The sequence below is a fragment of the Scyliorhinus torazame genome, chromosome 10 (assembly GCF_047496885.1).
Source record: "Scyliorhinus torazame isolate Kashiwa2021f chromosome 10, sScyTor2.1, whole genome shotgun sequence".
Lineage (NCBI taxonomy): Eukaryota > Metazoa > Chordata > Chondrichthyes > Carcharhiniformes > Scyliorhinidae > Scyliorhinus > Scyliorhinus torazame.
Window position 1 is genome coordinate 103173586 of NC_092716.1, and position 18451 is coordinate 103192036.

Here is an 18451-nt window from a genome sequence, read left to right on the forward strand (position 1 = left end):
CTGGCCAATCCACCTAACCTGCACATCTTTGGGTTGTGGGGGTGAAACCCACGCAGACAGGGGGAGAATGTGCAAACTCCACTCAGACAGTGACCCGAAGGCCGGGATTGGACCTGGGTCCTCAACACCATAGGCAGTAGTGCTAACCATTGGGCGACCATGCCGCCCATCAGATATAGAACATTTACGAATGAACTATTTCCTTCTGTACACAATGACTTTTTATCGAACAACACGGACTTACCTCCTTCTTCCCATCCCCATCAAAGTCACAGAGTGCCAGTGATCGGACATTATCCCCAGTGACCTGTGTGAAAAGCACAAGCATTTCCAACTTGAATCGTTTCAAGCATTTTTGCTCATTATAATGTAATTGATATTGAAGATACAGAGACACATCTCAAATCACTGGCCTCTCTTTAAAAAGGATGGGTTCTGCTTTCTTTTATATTCTTTCGTGGGAAGTGGACGCTGCCCAGCATTTGTTGCCCATCCCCAATTGTCCTTGAGAAGATATGGTAATCAATGCCTTTTTGAACTGCTGCTGTCCATGTGCTGTTCGGGAGGGAGTTCCAGGATTTTGACCAAGCGACAAAGGAGGAACAGCTATCTAATTCCAAATCTGCACAGGAGTTCCAAATTAGGATAGTGTTTGGAGATTTGTAAGAACATTAGGTTTGCATGTGCATTAGTGTTCTTGCACAACAACTCACACTCATATAGCACCTTTAATGTAGAATAATGCCCCAAAATGTTTCACAGAGTCATTACCAGACAAAAACAGAAGCAACACCAAAAAAGATGTTAGCATGGGTGTCTGAAACTTAGTCAAAGAAGTATATTTTAAAGTGAGTCTTAAAAAATAGTGAGGAAGGCAGAAGGTATTGGAAGGAAAGTTCTGAATGTGAAATTTAGGTAGTTGATGGCAAGGGTGCCAATGTTGGGATCAAACGAGGAGAAATACATAGAATCATAGAATTTACAGCGCAGAAGGAGGCCATTCGGCCCATCGAGTCTGCACCGGCCCTTACAAAGAGCACCCTACTGAAGCCCATGTATCTACCCTATCCCCGTAACCCCCACTTAACATTTTTCGGACACTAAGGGCAATTTATCATGGCCAATCCACCCAACCCGCACATCTTTGGACTGTGGGAGGAAGCCGGAGCACCCGGAAGAAACCCACGCAGACACGTGGAGAACGTGCAGATTCCGCACAGACAGTGACCCAGCCGGAAATCGAATCTGGGACCCTGGAGCTGTGAAGCAACTGTGCTAACCACTATGCTACCGTGCTGCCCACGACAAGGGTAGTGTCAATAGAGATTGTAGCGCTGAAGGAGGTACCCAAACATGGAGGGTCAAGGACTTGAGAGGTAATAAATATGAGGATGGGGATTTTTAATTTAAGGATCAGAGGTACTGGAAGGCAATGGAGGTCAACAAGTCAGGTAATAGTTCAGCAGGAATGAGTGCATGATAGGATAGCAATAGCTATTTAAGAGAAAGTAGATATGGTCAACCACCATTAGTTGTTGAAAGGATGAAGAGGGTAATGCAACACAGTCAGTCAAAACTCACATCATTTTTTGACTCCCATTATGGCTGTTTTGATGAGTATGGCAGGCATGGAACTTGATTGGGGAGATTCAAACATGGAGTTGTGGGAAGCAGGGACAGCTATTTGCGAGGCAGTAACACATTGACAAACTTTGGAAAGGAAAGGGAGGTTAGAGATATTGTAGCACTTTACAAAGACAGAGGGTTGAAGGATGGGTTTTGTGAGATGATGGAGATTTGACTGAGCTGGACTATACCCGAGGAGAGAGCACTGTTAACAATATCAGCCTGTATATGTATCAGAAATGGAGGATGGTTATCCAATCATTGGGATTAGTGTGGAGGGAGCAGAGTTACATTCATTTTTAAAAAAAAATAATATTTATTAAGGTTTTCATAAAATACCAATAACAAAATGAAAAATGAACCCAACAGGGTTAAGTACAAAACACAGTCTAGAAAAGCAACCCTCCATACCCCCCTCCCCCATAAATTAACATTAACACCCCAACTTAACACAACAGGTATATACATCCCCTCAGACCCTTCAGTGTAAATAACAAAAACAAAAATAAAGTAAACCACACCCCCGCCCCCAGAGTTGCTGCTGCCATTGACCAATGTCGACCGTTCTGCCAGGAAGTCTAAGAACGGTTGCCACCGCCTAATGAACCCTTGTACCGATCCTCTCAAGGCGAATTTCACCCTCTCCAATTTAATGAACCCCGCCATATCGCTGATCCAGGATTCCACGCTTGGGGGCCTCGCATCCTTCCACTGAAGAAGAATCAGGGACGCAAAGGCCAGAATTCCGGCCTCTTTCGCCTCCTGCACTCCCAGCTCCTCTGCCACCCCAAATATTGCGAGCTCCCAGCCCGGTTTGACCCTGGATCCTACGACCCTTGACACCGTCCTCGCTACGCCCTTCCAAAATTCCTCCAGCGCTGGGCATGCCCAGAACATATGGGTGTGATTTGCTGGGCTCCCTGAGCACCAAACATACCTGTCCCCACCCCCAAAAAACCCACTCATCCTTGTCCCGGTCATGTGTGCCCTGCGCAGCACCTTAAACTGTATGAGGCTGAGCCTCGCACACGATGAGGAAGAGTTCACCCTCCCTAGGGCATCTGCCCATGTCCCGTCCTCAATCTCCTCTCCCAACTCTTTGTCCCACTTACCTTTCACCTCCACCACCGATGCCTCCTCCTCCTCCTGCATCACCTGGTAAGTTTCCGAGATCTCTCCCCCCCCCCCCCCCCCCCCGGAGAGCACCCTGTCCTGTACAGTGTGTGGCAGTAGCCGCGGGAATTCCACCACCTGCCGTCTTGCAAACGCCCTTACCTGTAAGTGTTCCCCGGGGGAGCCCGTACTTCTCCTCCAGCTCACCTAGGCTCGCGAACTTCCCGTCCACAAACAGGTCCCCCAACCTTCGTATCCCTGCCCTGTTCCACCCCGAAAACCCTCCACCTGTTCTCCCTGGGGCGAACCGGTGGTTCCCCCGTATTGGGGTCCATGCCGAGGCCCCAACTTCCCCTCTATGCCGCCTCCACTGCCCCCAAATTTTGAGGGCAGCCGCCGCCACCGGGCTCGTGGTATACCTCCTTGGAGGGAGCGGCAGCGGCGCAGTTGTCAGCGCCCCCAGACTCGTACCCACACAAGACACCGTCTCCAGCCTCTTCCATGCAGCCCCCTCCCCCTCCATCGCCCGCTTGCGTACCATCGTCGCGTTGGCGGCCCAGTGGTACCTACAGAGGTTGGGCAGCTCCAGTCCCCCCGATCTCTACTCCGCTCCAGGAACACCCTTCACCCCTCGGAGTTCCTCGCGCCCACACAAACCCCATTATACTCCTGTTAACCCGCCTAAAAAAAGCCTTCAGGATAAACACGGGGAGGCACTGGAACAGGAACAAAAACCTTGGGAGCACCGTCATTTTGACTGACTGCACCCTACCCGCCAAGGACAGCGGCAACGCGTCCCACCTCTTGAACTCCTCCTCCATTTGCTCCACCAGCTTTGTAAAATTAAGCCTATGCAGGCCCCCTAGCTCCTGGACCCCCAAATACCTGAAGTTCCTCTCCGCCCTTTTTAGTGGGAGCTCGCCAATCCTCCTCTCCTAGTCCCCTGGGTGATCCACGAACAGCTCACTCTTCCCCATGTTGCGCTTGTACCCCGAAAAGTCCCCGAATTCCCTAAGAAGCCTCATTACCTCCAGCATTCCCCCCACCGGGTCCGCCACATACAGCAGCAGGTCGTCCGCATAGAGCGACACCCTATGCTCCTCCCCAAACCGCACCAACACCCTCCAGTTCCTCGACTCTCTCAGTGCCATAGCCAGGGGTGCAATCACCAGTGCGAAGAGCAGGGGGGACAGGGGACGCCCCTGGCTCGTCCCTCGGTGCAAACGAAAGTATTCGGACCTCCTCCTGTTTGTGACCACACTCGCCATCGGGAACTCATACAACAGCCTAACCCACCTGACAAACCCCTCCCCAAACCCAAACCTGTTCAGCACCTCCCACAGGTACCCCCACTCTACCCTATCGAAGGCTTTCTCAGCGTCCATCGCCACCACTATCTCCGCCTCCCCCTCCCTCGCCGGCATCATGATAACGTTCAAAAGCCTCTGCACATTCACGTTCAACTGCCTCCCCTTCACAAACCCAGTCTGGTCTTCACGGATGATCTGCTGCACACAATCCTCAATCCTCGTGGCTAAGACCTTCGCCAGCACCTTGGCATCTACATTTAGCAAGGAAATTGGTCTGTAAGACCCACACTGCACAGGATCCTTGTCCTGCTTCATGATCAAGGAGATCAGTGCCCGGAACATCACCCCCTCCCTTGCCTCATTGAAGGTCCTGACCAGCAACGGGCCCAACAGGTCCATATATTTTTTATAGAATTCGACCGGGAAATCATCCGGCCCAGGTGTCTTCCCCGCCTGCATGCTTCCTATCCCTTTGGTCAGCTCCTCCAGCCCAAACGGGGCCCCCAATCCCGCCACCAGTCCCTCTTCCACCTTTGGAAACCTCAATTGGTCCAGGAAGCAGCCCATCCCTCCCTCCTCCCGTGGGGGCTCGGATCGGTACAATTCCTCGTAAAAGTCCCCGAAGACCCCATTGATGCCAACCCCACTCCGCACCACACTCCCTCCCCTGTCCTTAACTCCCCCGATCTCCCGAGCTGCATCCCGCTTCCGAAGCTGATGCGCTAGCATCCGGCTTGCCTTTTCCCCATACTCGTAAATCGACCCCTGGGCCTTCCTCCACTGCACCTCCACCTTCCTGGTGGTCACCAGGTCGAATTCGGCCTGGAGGCTGCGCCTCTTCCTCAAGAATCCTTCCTCGGGCACCTCCGCATACCTCCTGTCTACCCTCACCATCTCCCCCACCAGCCTCTCCCTCTCCCCCCGCTCCTTGTGGGCCCTAATGGAGATCAGTTTTCCCCTCACCACCGCCTTCAGCGCCTCCCATACCATCCCCACTCGGACCTCCCTGTTGTCGTTGGTCTCCAAATACCTCTTTATACTTCCTCGGACCCGCTCGCTCATCTCCTCGTCCGCCAACAGCCCCACCTCCAAGCGCCACAGCGGGCGCTGGTCCCTTTCCTCCCCCATCTCCAAGTCCACCCAATGCGGGGCATGGTACGAAATGGCTATTGCCGAATACTCAGTATCCTCTACTCTCGCTATCAGCGCCCTACTCAAAATGAAAAAGTCGATTCGGGAATAAGCCTTATGGACACGTGAGAAGAATGAAAATTCCCTAGCCCCCGGCCGTGCAAATCTCCAAGGGTCCACCCCTCCCATCTGGTCCATAAACGCCCTCAGCACTCTGGCCGCCGCCGGCTTCCTACCCGTCCTAGACTTGGAGCGATCCAGTGCCGAATCCAGCACCGTGTTAAAGTCTCCCCCCATTCTCAGGCCCTCCCACTTCCAAGTCTGGGATCCAACCCAACATACGCCGCATAAAACCCGCATCATCCCAATTCGGGGCAGACACATTGACCAGTACCACCCTCTCTCCCTGCAACTTACCATTACGTACCTACCGCCATTATCTGCCATAATGCTCGACGCATCGAAAGACACCTTCTTTCCCACCAAGATCGCCACCCCTCGATTTTTGGCGTCCAACCCAGAGTGAAACACCTGACCTACCCACCCTTTCCTCAATCTTACCTGGTCTGCCACCTTCAGGTGTGTCTCCTGGAGCATAACCACATCCGCCTTGAGCCCCTTCAGGTGCGCGAACACGCGGGTCCGCTTAACCGGCCCATTCAGTCCCCTTACATTCCAGGTTATCAGCCGGATCAGGGGGCTACCCCCCCCCCCCCTCCCTTCCGCCGACTAGCCATGACCCCTCCTCGGCCAGCCACGCGCCCACACCCCACACCCGGCCCGTTCCCCACAGCGGCGTACACCCGTCTCGAACCCCCCCCACTCGCTCCAGCTCCCTCTTGACCATAGCAGCAGCAACTCGACCCCCCCCACCCCCCACCCCACCCCTGGCTACGACCCATCCTAGCTTATTTACTCCCCCCATTGCACTTCCGCAAGTCAGCTGACTCCTGCTGACCCCGGCCACTCCCGCATCTCCTTCGACTTCTCCCATTGTGTGACACACCCTCCTCTCCCGTTCCCCATCCATAGTCTCTTCCCCTCCCCCTTCCATTCTAAGCGCGGGAAACAACCCTCGCTTCCCCGCTCCGGCCCCGCCCCCTCCAGTGTTCAGTGCGGGAAAAAGCCCGCGCTTTCCACCTACCCGGCCCCGCCACCTCTGACGCAGCTCCTTTTACAGGCCCAGTCCCCTCACCCCCGACTCAGGCCTCCCCCTCCCCCGCGGGGCCCTATCTCACCGCTGTCCACCACCCCTGTTCCGTTTACCTACCCCCCTCCAAGAGCCCCCCCGACCAACCTAACCAAAACAGTGCCCAACCCGCCCCAACCACCCTCACCGACTCAAAAGAGAAAAACACAGAGAAAAAGAAACCAGGAGCAAAGCAAAGGCCCCCCCCCCTCAAAAAAATAAAATAAAAATAACACATCAACCGCAATCCCCAAACGCCCATCCTGACCCTCAATCTGTGTCCAACTTCTCGGCCTGAACAAAGGCCCACGCCTCCTCCGGAGACTCAAAATAATGGTGCCGGTCCTTGTAGGTGACCCACAGTCGCGCCGGCTGCAACATGCCAAACTTCACCCCCTTCCTATGCAGCACCGCCTTCGCTCGATTGTACCCGGCCCTCCTCTTCGCCACCTCCGCATTCCAGTCCTGGTATATTCGAACCTCCGCGTTCTCCCACCTGCTGCTCCTTTCCTTCTTGGCCCACCTGAGCACACACTCCCGGTCGACAAACCAATGGAACCTCACCAGCACTGCCCGCGGAGGCTCGTTAGCCTTGGGCCTCCTCGCCAGCACTCTATGGGCCCCTTCCAGCTCCTGGGGGCCCTGGAAGGATGCCACACCCATCACTAGTTCAACATGGTGACCACATTGGCCCCCACGTCCGGCCCCTCCAGCCCCTCCGGGAGGCCCAGAATCCACAGATTCTTGCGCCTCGACCGATTCTCCATCTCCTCGAACCGCTCCTGCCATTTCTTGTGGAGCGCCTCTTACGCCTCCACCTTTACCGCCAGGCCTAAGATCTCGTCCACGTTGTCGGAGATCTTTTGTCGAGCCTCGCGGATCACCACCCCCTGGGCCGTCTGTGTCTCCGGCAGCCTATCAATAGAAGCCTTCATCGGCTCTAGCAGGTGCGGTTTAATCTCTCTGAAGCAGCGCTGGATACCCTCCTGCTGCTCCTCCGTCCACTGCATCCACGCTGCCTAGTCTCCGCCCGCCGCCATTTTGTTCTTCTTCCCTCGCACCTTCTTCGGGTCCACCACCACCATTTTAGTCGCCCCGCTCCTAGTAGAAGCCATATACTATCGGGAAGCTGTTATAATCTCCTTCCCACACCGGGTTTTTGCAGGAGCCGCCGAATGTGAGACTTAGCTCCGCATTGCCGCAACCGGAAGTCAAGAGTTGGATTCATGAACACAATGAATTCAGAGAGGGTACGAAGGAAGCTAATAGAAAGAGATGAATGTTCAGAACGAGGGCAGAGACCAGGCTGGGGAATGACCTGGTTTGGTGGATGTTGAAAAGTGTGGGGTAGGCATCAGGAAGCAATGGAGGCAGCTAAATGGATGAACTCAACATTAGTGCCAAAGAAGTTGATGGACACAAGATTGCAGAAGGTATGGGGTGGAATGATATAAAGAAGCAGTGGGGGTTTTTTTAAGCTTGCAGTATGATCCTGGCAGTTTCAACAGAGGACAGTACTTGATATGGTCCGCTCAGGCCTGGTGTTGGGCTAGACCTAGTATTTCTGCAACAGATTAAAAATTGCAAACATACTACTGCAGAATCCACTTCATGAAATCATCCCTATGAAAACAAAATATCCTAAAGTGAAACAAGCACCAGAGTATCTGTCATGATGCCACTTGGCAGCAAAAAGTACTGAATATTTTCAACTCCATCTCGAGAGCAAGTAATTTACTGCTGCTCAGTCACTGACATTTTTACTTTCTCTGAGGTTTTTTTTGTTGAAAATGATGGCACTCATACAGAAATCCAGGCGACATATTTTAAGTGCAGCATTTATTAAACTATTTGCCATAACGTGCAAAATCATTTGCTCTTCCTTTCTTCAACAGTAGGATGCCAACCTACATAGCTTTAATGCCCTTTTTTAAATAGATTGTACATAATTTACTCCGAACAATTGCAGATCAATTAAATTCTTAATGTGCCTTATTTAAAAAGTACATCTGCCAGATAATTTATAGATTCAGTTGTAGAAAAAGCACGATGAGAGGATTATCTCAACACATGCCAGCTTCCCAAAGTGGAACACAGCATAAACGTCTGTGGGAACTGGTCACTTGCCCCAATAAATGTGGGCATGTAAATTAAAATGAAACATAAATGACAAAAATACAATGTATTTCCCATCTTTTTTAACTTGGTAACTCCAGGTGCAAGGAATGTCAGTGCATTCCTGGTGTGCAGTGTTGCTGTGGATAGCGGAGAAGGGATAGTATTACACTGTGCGGTGCCACTCTGCCCTTCCTGCCTCTCTACCAAATTCTGGGATTCAGTCCTAGCGCAGTTGTGTGTTTCCTTACCGTCCAGAAAAGGTCATTTCCTTCCTGATCAAAACCCTGGAGCGTGCAGTTCCCTCCGATAATTGCCAGTGGAGAGGGTATCTCCCCAAGCTGCCCCAGTACTATTGCGTTGGCTCCATCTGCCACCTACAAAGAGAGAGAGAGTGAGTCACTGAATTTCTGAACATGCTGCTTTAATAACTTAACCAACAAGTGCTGCTCCTGGTTACTCAAGACACACTGCTATCAGAGCAGGCTTCAGAACGTTACATCGCAGAAAACATTTTCTTTTACAACAGGTCTCTCAAAAAACTGCCTCTAAGTGGCAGTTCCTGAAGTAAACAATGTAACAAGTCCAATTACAGACATCAGTAAGTGTAGAGATATTTCATTCCCTCTGAAGCACTGAGAAATTATGTGACTAGCCAGAAAAATTAATTAATTATTTAACAATTCAAACTAAATTATAATAACCTGAAAATAATTTACATAAAAGTAATTACACTTTAATTCTGTCTCGAATTAATTGTCTATATTTAGATCACTAAGCATAATAAATGGAGGGAATTTTAGACTAGGATCAGGGGTGTGCACTCGCACTCTGCTTATATAGGATTACATAGGATGTAGAATACACAAAACAGGCCATCCAGCCCAACCAGTCCATGATGATGTTTATGCTCCACTTTAACCTTGTCCCACATAAAATTTATCATAACCCTTTATTCCCTTCACCTTCATATGCTGTAAATCTGCTTCCGCTTATACTCCCTGTAGTTACAAGTTCCGCATTCTCACCACTTAAAACATTTTCTTCTGTTAAGTAATGGGTTAAGAGACATTCCAATTAGTTGTCTCATTTATGTTAAGTATCCAATAATTGACACTGATATGCAAAGGGGTTTCAGGTGGCCTTTGGGTAAGGTGATGTGATGTTAGAGTTTTGTGCAGAGTCTCTTGAAGTGAAATAAAGGTGTTGGTGAAAAGGAGCAGAACTTGTGACTCTTTATACAACAGCAACTAAATGTCTAACAAATGGTAGCAGAGGATGGCTGCTGTGCAAATGTGAAGGGTTGAAAGATACAACTTTTCCAGACCAAACTAAAGGAGTGAGTGAGAAGAAAAACAACCCCCAAGATATATGGCTGAACCTTGGATGCTGAACCTTGGATAAAGATGGCCGGATATGACTATCCCCCCGTATTTTCTGAAAGGGGATCGTACGACCAATGGAGAAGTGCAGTAGTTATGTGGACTAAGGTAACTGCCTTGGGAAAGAGAAAACAAGGTATGGCATTGGCTCTTTCTCTACCTTATGACAGTAAAATCCGGAGCAAAGTGTTTTCTGAGCTGGAATTGAAGAGTTAGATTCAGAAGGTCTGCAGTCTCTATTACATTATATGGATAAGAAGGATGACTTGTTAAGTGTGTATGAAGCATGGTCAGATTTTGATAAGTTCCGGAAAATAGAGGATTTCTCCATTGAAGACTATATAATGGAATTTGGCAGACTATATAAAAGGCTGCAGAAATACAACCTGGAATTTCCAGTCTGTGTTGGCCTTTAAATTACTTGACTGTGCAAGAGTGAGCAACATGGAAAGGCTCCTGATTTTGACAGGAGTTCAGTTTGCAGATAAGGATACCCTATTCGATCAGATGACAGAAGCATTAAAAAAGTTTCTGGGGAAACTTTCGATTCCGATGGCTCTGATGACCCAAATAGGTCAGCCTGCAATAAAGCAGAATATGGAAGATACACTACTAACAGGATGGTGAAATTGTATGGCTACGAACAGGCCCCAAGACTATAGAAGGAGATAGAGATCTGGAAATTATGAAGACAGAAACCCAGTTAGAACCTACAATAGGAAGATGAACCCCAGAAATGCACGGGGCACAATAAATCGATGTTTTCAATGTGACTCTCAATACCATTATGCTTTCAACTGTCCAACACGTTATAATAGTATTTGAAGCGACACATGACACGGAAGAGTCAGAAGAGGATAAAGATAGTCACCAGAAAGAAGGCATTGTCCTATTAACAAACAGTTTTACGCCGGTAATGAGGGTGTTCGTTGCAGAATCCTTCAATTGTGCTGTATTGAACAGTGGCTGCACATCTATTGTGTGTGGAATTGGCTGGTTAAAATGTTACCTGGACTCCTTGAATGCTGAAAATTGTAACAAGGTTAAGGAATTTGAAAGTTCCACAAGTTTCAGGTTTGGGGATGATAATACTCTGAAGTAGCTGAAAAGAGTGGTGATCCCTTGCAATATCGCCGGAGTGAATCATTTCATTAGCACGGATGTTGTATCAAGTCAGATACCTTTGCTTCTGAGCAGACCGTCGATGAAGAAAGCACACATGAAATTGGATATGGAACAGGATAAGGCAACAGTTTTTGGTAAGACGGTGGACTTACAATTTACACAGTCGGGACACTATTGTATTCCATTACTGACAAATAATATTTCAAGTACAGTTGTTAAGGATGTGTTAATGGCAGTTGAAAATGGGACTTTAGCTGATAAGCTTGTTGTATTAAAACTGCATAGGCAATTTGCGCATCCGTCTCCTCGGAGGCTGAAAAATTTATTAATGGATGCAGGGGTAAGGGATGACGACTATACTAAACTGATAGAACAGGTTAGTGATCACTGTGAAGTTTGTAGGAAGTACAGAAGAACACCAGCACGACCGATAGTAACCCTACCTTTGGCCAGGGATTTTAACAACATTGTGGCCATGGACCTTAAGATCTGGGATAAAGCAAATAATATATTTATTTTGCATTTTGTAGATTTAGCAACCAGATTTAGTCAATCAACGATTGTACGAAGTAAAGAAAAGAGAGCAATTCTGGATCAAATCGTGGAAAAATGGATAGGGACAGGAATGGGCCCACCAGCAAAATTCCTTACGGACAATGGGGGAGAATTTGCTAATGATGAGTTTAGGGATAAGTGTGAAAACATGAATATCAGAGTTATGAATACGGCTGCAGAAAGCCCATTTAGTAATGGTGTCTGTGAAAGAAACCATGCTGTAATCGATGACATGCTGCGGAAAATTTTGGCAGATAGACCGAATTGCAGGCTAAATTCAGCTTTAGCATGGGCGGTACATGCACAGAATTCTTTGCAGATGGTTGGGGGCTATAGTCCCTATCAATTAGTGTTTGGTAGAAATCCTAAAATTCCATCCATTTTGGATGACCAGCCTCAAGCTTGGGAAGGGACTACAATTAGCTCTGCCTTTGCTGAGCATTTAAATGCATGACATAGCAGTAGAAAAGCCTTTTTGGAAGCAGAAGTCTCTGAAAGAATTCGCAGAACTTCAAGGCTTAATGTACGGCCATCAAATACCGTTTTTCAGCAAGGAGCCATAGTATACTATAAGAGAGACAATTTTAATGAATGGAAAGGCCCAGGGAAGATCATAGGCAGAGATGGCAAAACAATTATTTTGCAACATGGCAATCAAACTGTTATGGTACATTCATCAAGGATAATGGGCACAGATTACAAATTTTCAAATTTAGACAGAGCAGACGGACATGACGAGGAACCAGGATCATCTGGTACACACGTGTTACAGAACTATGAGGACCAGTTAACTGATATAAACAGGGCTTCTGTAGAAGAACACAACACTTCTGATGAATTAGAACAGGCCATTCTTCTAAAAGGATAACTGCCAAAAGTTGGTACAAAAGTGACATACTTGCCTGAAGGGTCTAGTCAATGGAAGGATGCAACTGTTATTAGTAGAGCAGGGAAGGCCACTGGAAAGTATAAACATTGGTTGAATGTACAGCATTCAGAGGAGGGAGTCAAGACGATGGATTGTGACCACGAAGTTCAAAAATGGAGGGCACAAAAACACAGTGCCAGTTCAGATAGTACATCGGATAGTGAACAGGTCCGCAGGAAAAGGTCGAGAACTATTGAAAGGACATCCCACAGCAGAAGGGAAAGATCAAGCAGTAGCAGTACAGAACGAGAAACCAGGCCGGAGAGGGAACATATGTTCCGAGACCTTGATAAACTGAGTAAGACTACGAATACTAATAGGAGTAGAAGCCCACATGCACGTGACATTTTGGTGGCTTCCAAAAAATTCGATGAAAAAGTTATCAAAGATGCCAAACAGCAAGAACTGCATAGTTGGAGAGAATTTGGGGTATACACGGAAGTACCGGACAGGGGACAAAGAGCTCTATCCCACAGATGGATTTGCACAGAAAAGGTTCTTCCGGATGGAACTTATAAGGCAAAGGCCAGGCTTGTGGCAAGGGGATTTGAAGCAAACTTAGAAGATCAGGATTTAAGGGTAGATTCACCTACAGCAGGAAAGGTTATTTTAAAGATCTTCTTGGCTCTATTAGCCACAAAGGTATGGGAATGCAAATGTATAGATATAAAAGCTGCTTTCTTGCAGTGGCATCAGCTCCAGAGAGACATTTTTTTCCGTCCTCCTAAAGAGGCAGCTAACACAGAAGGGGTACTCTGGAAGTTGAACAAATGTGTATATGGATTAAATGATGCATCTAGAGTCTGGTATTTTCGGTAAGGTCAGTTTTGTTAAAGTTAGGCTGTTGCCAGTTGAAAGCAGATCCGGCAATGTTTTACTGGCACTATAAAGGAAATCTTTCTGGCATCTTTATGATGTATGTCGATGATTTTTTGTGGGGTGGGACTAGTGATTTTGAAGCTATTGTAATCTCTTGTTGAGGAAAGAATTCAGGGTTGGAAGTCAGGCTCCGGTGCATTTAAATACATTGGACTGGAAATCGGACAGACTAAGTTAGGGGCAACTTTACATTAGCAGTCGTATTTGGAACGCATCAGTCCAATAGCAATTAGTCGTAGCCGGGTTTCACAAAAAGACGCAATGGTTTCAAAGATGGAAAAAGAGCAACTGCGAAGTTTAATTGGGCAACTGAATTGGTTAGGTAGACAGACTAGACCGGACTTGAGTTTTGATGTCTTAGAATTGAGTACAAAAATGAATGATCCCAAAGTGCAAGACATAATAAGAGCAAATAAAGCGTTGGTCAAACTAAAAATGCAGGAGTGTGTTTTGAGGTTCCCGGTTTTAGGTGACCTTAGGCACTTGAAACTCATAGTTCATAGTGATGCGTCCTATGCAAATTTATGTGATGGGGTTTCGAGCGTAGGAGGTTTTCTAATTTTCCTTTTGGGGAACAATGGTAAATGTTGCCCTCTTGTGTGGGAAACAAAGAAAATAAGAGTGGTCAAAAGCACTTTCATAGAGATTTCATAGATTTTACAGTGCAGAAGGAGGCCATTCGGCCCATCGAGTCTGCACCGGCTCTTGGAAAGAGCACCCTACCCAAGGTCCACACCTCCACCCTATTCCCATAACCCAGTAACCCCACCCAACACCAAGGGCAATTTTGGACACTAAGGGCAATTTATCATGGCCAATTCACCTAACCTGCACATCTTTGGACTGTGGGAGGAAACCAGAGCACCCGGAGGAAACCCACGCACACACGGGGAGGATGTGCAGACTCCGCACAGACAGTGTCCCAAGCTGGAATCGAACCTGGGACCCTGGAGCTGTGGACTTTGGCTGCTGGGACGTTAAGTCTTGTAGAGGCGGTGGATACGGCCGTTTATATATCTCAGATATTGACAGAAATTTTGGGATTAGGGGATTTGGGTAATATACCTATTGAATGTCACATTGACAATAAATCCCTGTGGGAAAATGTGCACTCTACAAAAAGTGTCAATGAAAAAAGGTTAAGGATAGACATCGCAAGTTTGAAGCAGATGTTGGACAGAGGGGAAATAGCAAAAATTAAATGGGTCGACAGTAGCTATCAATTGTCAGACTGTTTTACAAAAAAAGGGGCTAGTTCACAGAAACTATTGGATATTGTTAATGAAGGGCACCTGTTTCTGTGACTGTTTTGTTCTTCCAAAAATGAAAAAAAGGGGGGGAAATTGCGTGTGTTTTTGAGTTTCTTGTAATTTTGTTTTCACCTAATTATTATTTTTTTCTCCAAGGAACGGGAGATTGTTAAGTAATGGGTTAAGAGACATTCCAATTAGTTGTCTCATTTATGTTAAGTATCTAATAATTGACACTGATCTGTAAAGGGGCTTCAGGTTGCCTTTGGGTAAGGTGATGTGATGTTAGAGTTTGTGCAGTCTGTTGAAATGAAATAAAGGTGTTGGTGAAAAGGAGCAGAACATTTGACTCTTAATACAACAGCAACTAAACATCTAACATCTTCTGAACTTCTTATTGGATTTCTTGGTGGCTATTCAATATCGATGGTGTCTAGTTCTGCTCTTCCCCATAAATGGAAACATTCTCTCTCCACTCTGTCAACACCTTCCATAATTTTCAATACCTTTACGAGGTCATCCCTCCACATTCTTTTTCAAGACATCAGGATTTCTTAGATCACTCGACCAAAGACTCCTCCATTGAAATGCGTTATATTGTGAAAAGGCTAAGTGGTTTAGTGGGTGAGCGCACTTGTTTCATCTGTAGGCAGTGAGTTTTAATTCAGCACAGAGGGGATGAAATTCTCCATTCTCTAACTAGAGCAATGCTACAGCCAAAAATGAGTTCCCAGCATAGAACATACAGTGCAGGAGGCCGCCATTTGGCCCATTGAGTCTGCATCAACCCACTTAAGCCCTCACTTCCACCCTATCCCTGTAACCCAATAGCCCCTCCTAACCTTTTTTGGACACAATTTAGCATGGCCAATCCACCTAACCAGCACGTCTTTGGACTTTGGCAGGAAACCGGAGCACCTGGAGGAAACCCACGCACACACGGGGAGAACATGCAGACTCCGCACAGACAGTGACCCAGCAGGGAATCGAACCTGGGACGCTGGCGCTGTGAAGTCACAGTGCTAGCCACTTGTGCTACCGTGCTGCCCAACAGTTGAAAACAGATCAGCATGGGCCACTATTACCACTTTATGGCAATTTCTTTTAGAGGTTAAAAAGAATAAAAGTGAATAGAAGGTAAACAAAAGGATGAAGTCATCAAAATCAATTGTGGTAGCTTTTGTTAGGGCTTTCAAGAAAAAAACTGAAGAGACATAATTTGCATCGTCTCACTGACTGGCACAAATAATCATGATGGAGATTGTGAGCTATGATCAGAAAGAGGTTGAAAAAGGTAGAATAGAATCATTCGCACAAGAGTGAATGGGATTGAATCACAAGTGAATGCTGTTAGCAACATTTGAAGAAAGAACAGAATAGGAGTCAGGAACCCCAAATTAAGGTAAAGAAAGAGAACCAAAAATTAAATATCAACTACCAGATAAATATCAACTGCCAGATAAAAGAAAAAAAAATGCATTTATTTTGTGCCTTTCAGAACCTCAGGACGTCCCAAAATGCTTTACGTCCAATGAAGAACTTTCCGATGTATTGTCAATGTTGTAATGTAGTAAATGTAACGCCCAATTTATGCACATCAAGGTCGCATAAAGAGCAATGTGAATGATGATTTTTTTTAGTGATGTTAACCAAGAGATAAATAATGGTCATAACACTGGATAATTCAACTTCATACCATAGGATGTTTTATGTTGACCCAAGATGGTAAACAGGACCTCGGTTTAACATCCCATCTGAAAGACAGTACTCTACAAGTGCAGTACTCCTGTAAGAGTCCTTCACGTTAGAACATAGGACATTACAGCGCAGTACAGGCCCTTCGGCCCTCGATGTTGCGCCGACCTGCGAAACCACTTTAAAGCCCATCTACACTATTCCCTTATCATCCATATGTCTATCCAATGACCATTTGAATGCCCTTAGTGTTGGCGAGTCCACTACTTTTCAGGCAGGGCATTCCACATCCTTACTACTCTCCGAGTAAAGAATCTACCTCTGACATCTGTCCTATATCTATCTCCCCTCAATTTAAAGCCGTGTCCCCTCGTGCTAGACATCACCATCCGAGGAAAAAGGCTCTCACTGTCCACCCTATCCAATCCACTGATCATCTTGTATGCTTCAATTAAGTCACCTCTTAACCTTCTTCTCTCTAACGAAACAGCCTCAAGTCCCTCAGCCTTTCCTCATAAGATCTTCCCTCCATACCAGGCAACATTCTGGTAAATCCCCTCTGCACCCTTTCCAACGCTTCCACATCCTTCCTATAATGCGGCAACCAGAATTGCTCGCAATACTCCAAATGCGGCCGCACCAGAGTTTTGTACAGCTGCAACATGACCTCATGGCTCCGAAACTCAATCCCTCTACCAATAAAAGCTAACACACCATACGCCTTCTTAACAACCCTCTCAACCTGGGTGGCAACTTTCAAGGATCTATGTACATGGACACCGAGATCTCTCTGCTCATCCACACTGCCAAGAATCTTACCATTAGCCCAGTACTCGGTCTTCCGGTTATTCCTTCCAAAATGAATCACCTCACACTTTTCTGTATTAAACTCCATTTGCCACCTCTCAGCCCAGCGCTGCAGCTTATATATGTCCCTCTGTAACTTGTATCGTCCTTCCGCATTGTCCACAACTCCACCGACTTTAGTGTCATCTGCAAATTTACTCACCCATCCTTCTACGCCCTCCTCCAGGTCATTTATAAAAATGACAAACAGCAGTGGCCCCAAAACAGATCCTTGTGACACAGCACTAGTAACTGGACTCCAATCTGAACATTTCCCATCAACCACCCTTTGTCTTCTTCCAGCTAGCCAATTTCTGATCCAAACTGCTAAATAACCCTGAATCCCAAGCCTCCGTATTTTCTGCAGTAGCCTACCGTGGGGAACCTTATCAAACGCTTTACTGAAATCCATATACACCACATCAACTGCTTTACCCTCATCCACCTGTTTGGTCACCTTCTCAAAGAACTCAATAAGGTTTGTGAGGCACGACCTACCCTTCACAAAACCGTGTTGACTATCTCTAATCAAATTATCCCTTTCCAGATGATTATACACCCTATCTCTTATAAACCGTTCCAAGATTTTGCCCACAACAGAAGTAAGGCTCACTGGTCTATAGTTACCGGGGTTGTCTCTACTTCCCTTCTTGAACAAGGGGACAACATTTGCTATCCTCCAGTCATCTGGCACTATTCCTGCAGACAAAGATGACTTAAAGATCGAAGCCAAAGGCTCAGCAATCTCCTCCCTAGCTTCCCAGAGAATCCTAGGATAAATCCCATCCGGCCCAGGGGACTTATCTATTTTCACACTTTCCAGAATTGCTAACACCTCCTCCTTATGAACCTCAAGCCCTTCTAGTCTAGTAGCCTGAATCTCAGAATTGTCCTCGACAACATTATCTTTTTCCTGTGTGAATACTGACGAGAAATATTCATTTAGCACCTCTCCTATCTCCTGGGACTCCACGCACAACTTCCCGCTACTGTCCTTGGCTGGCCCTACTCTTACCCTAGTCATTCATTTATTCCTGACATATCTATAGAAAGCTTCAGGGTTATTGTTGATCCTACCTGCCAAAGACTTCTCATGTCCCCTCCTGGCTCTTCTTAGCTCTCTCTTTAGGTCCTTCCTAGCTAACTTGTAACTCTCGAGCGCCCTAACTGAACCTTCATGTCTCATCTTTTCATAAGCCTCCTTCTTCCTCTTGACAAGTGTTTCGACTGCTTTAGTAAACCACGGTTCCCTTGCTTGACCACTTCCTCCCTGCCTGACAGGTACATACTTATCAAGGACACGCAAT

At 47.0% G+C, this 18451-nt stretch overlaps 1 protein-coding gene across 2 annotated transcripts in view; it reads right to left on the reverse strand.

Annotated features, from left to right (window-relative positions):
* bbs2 (Bardet-Biedl syndrome 2) overlaps positions 1–18451 on the reverse strand; it is a 140338-nt gene that overhangs the window by 94901 nt on the left and 26986 nt on the right. For both annotated transcript variants that reach the window (XM_072518533.1, XM_072518534.1), the window contains 2 exons: positions 8736–8861; positions 245–307 (listed from right to left, as the gene is read on the reverse strand). In XM_072518533.1, the coding sequence (XP_072374634.1) occupies positions 245–307; positions 8736–8861 (189 nt within the window). The remainder of the gene's footprint in view (positions 1–244; positions 308–8735; positions 8862–18451) is intronic.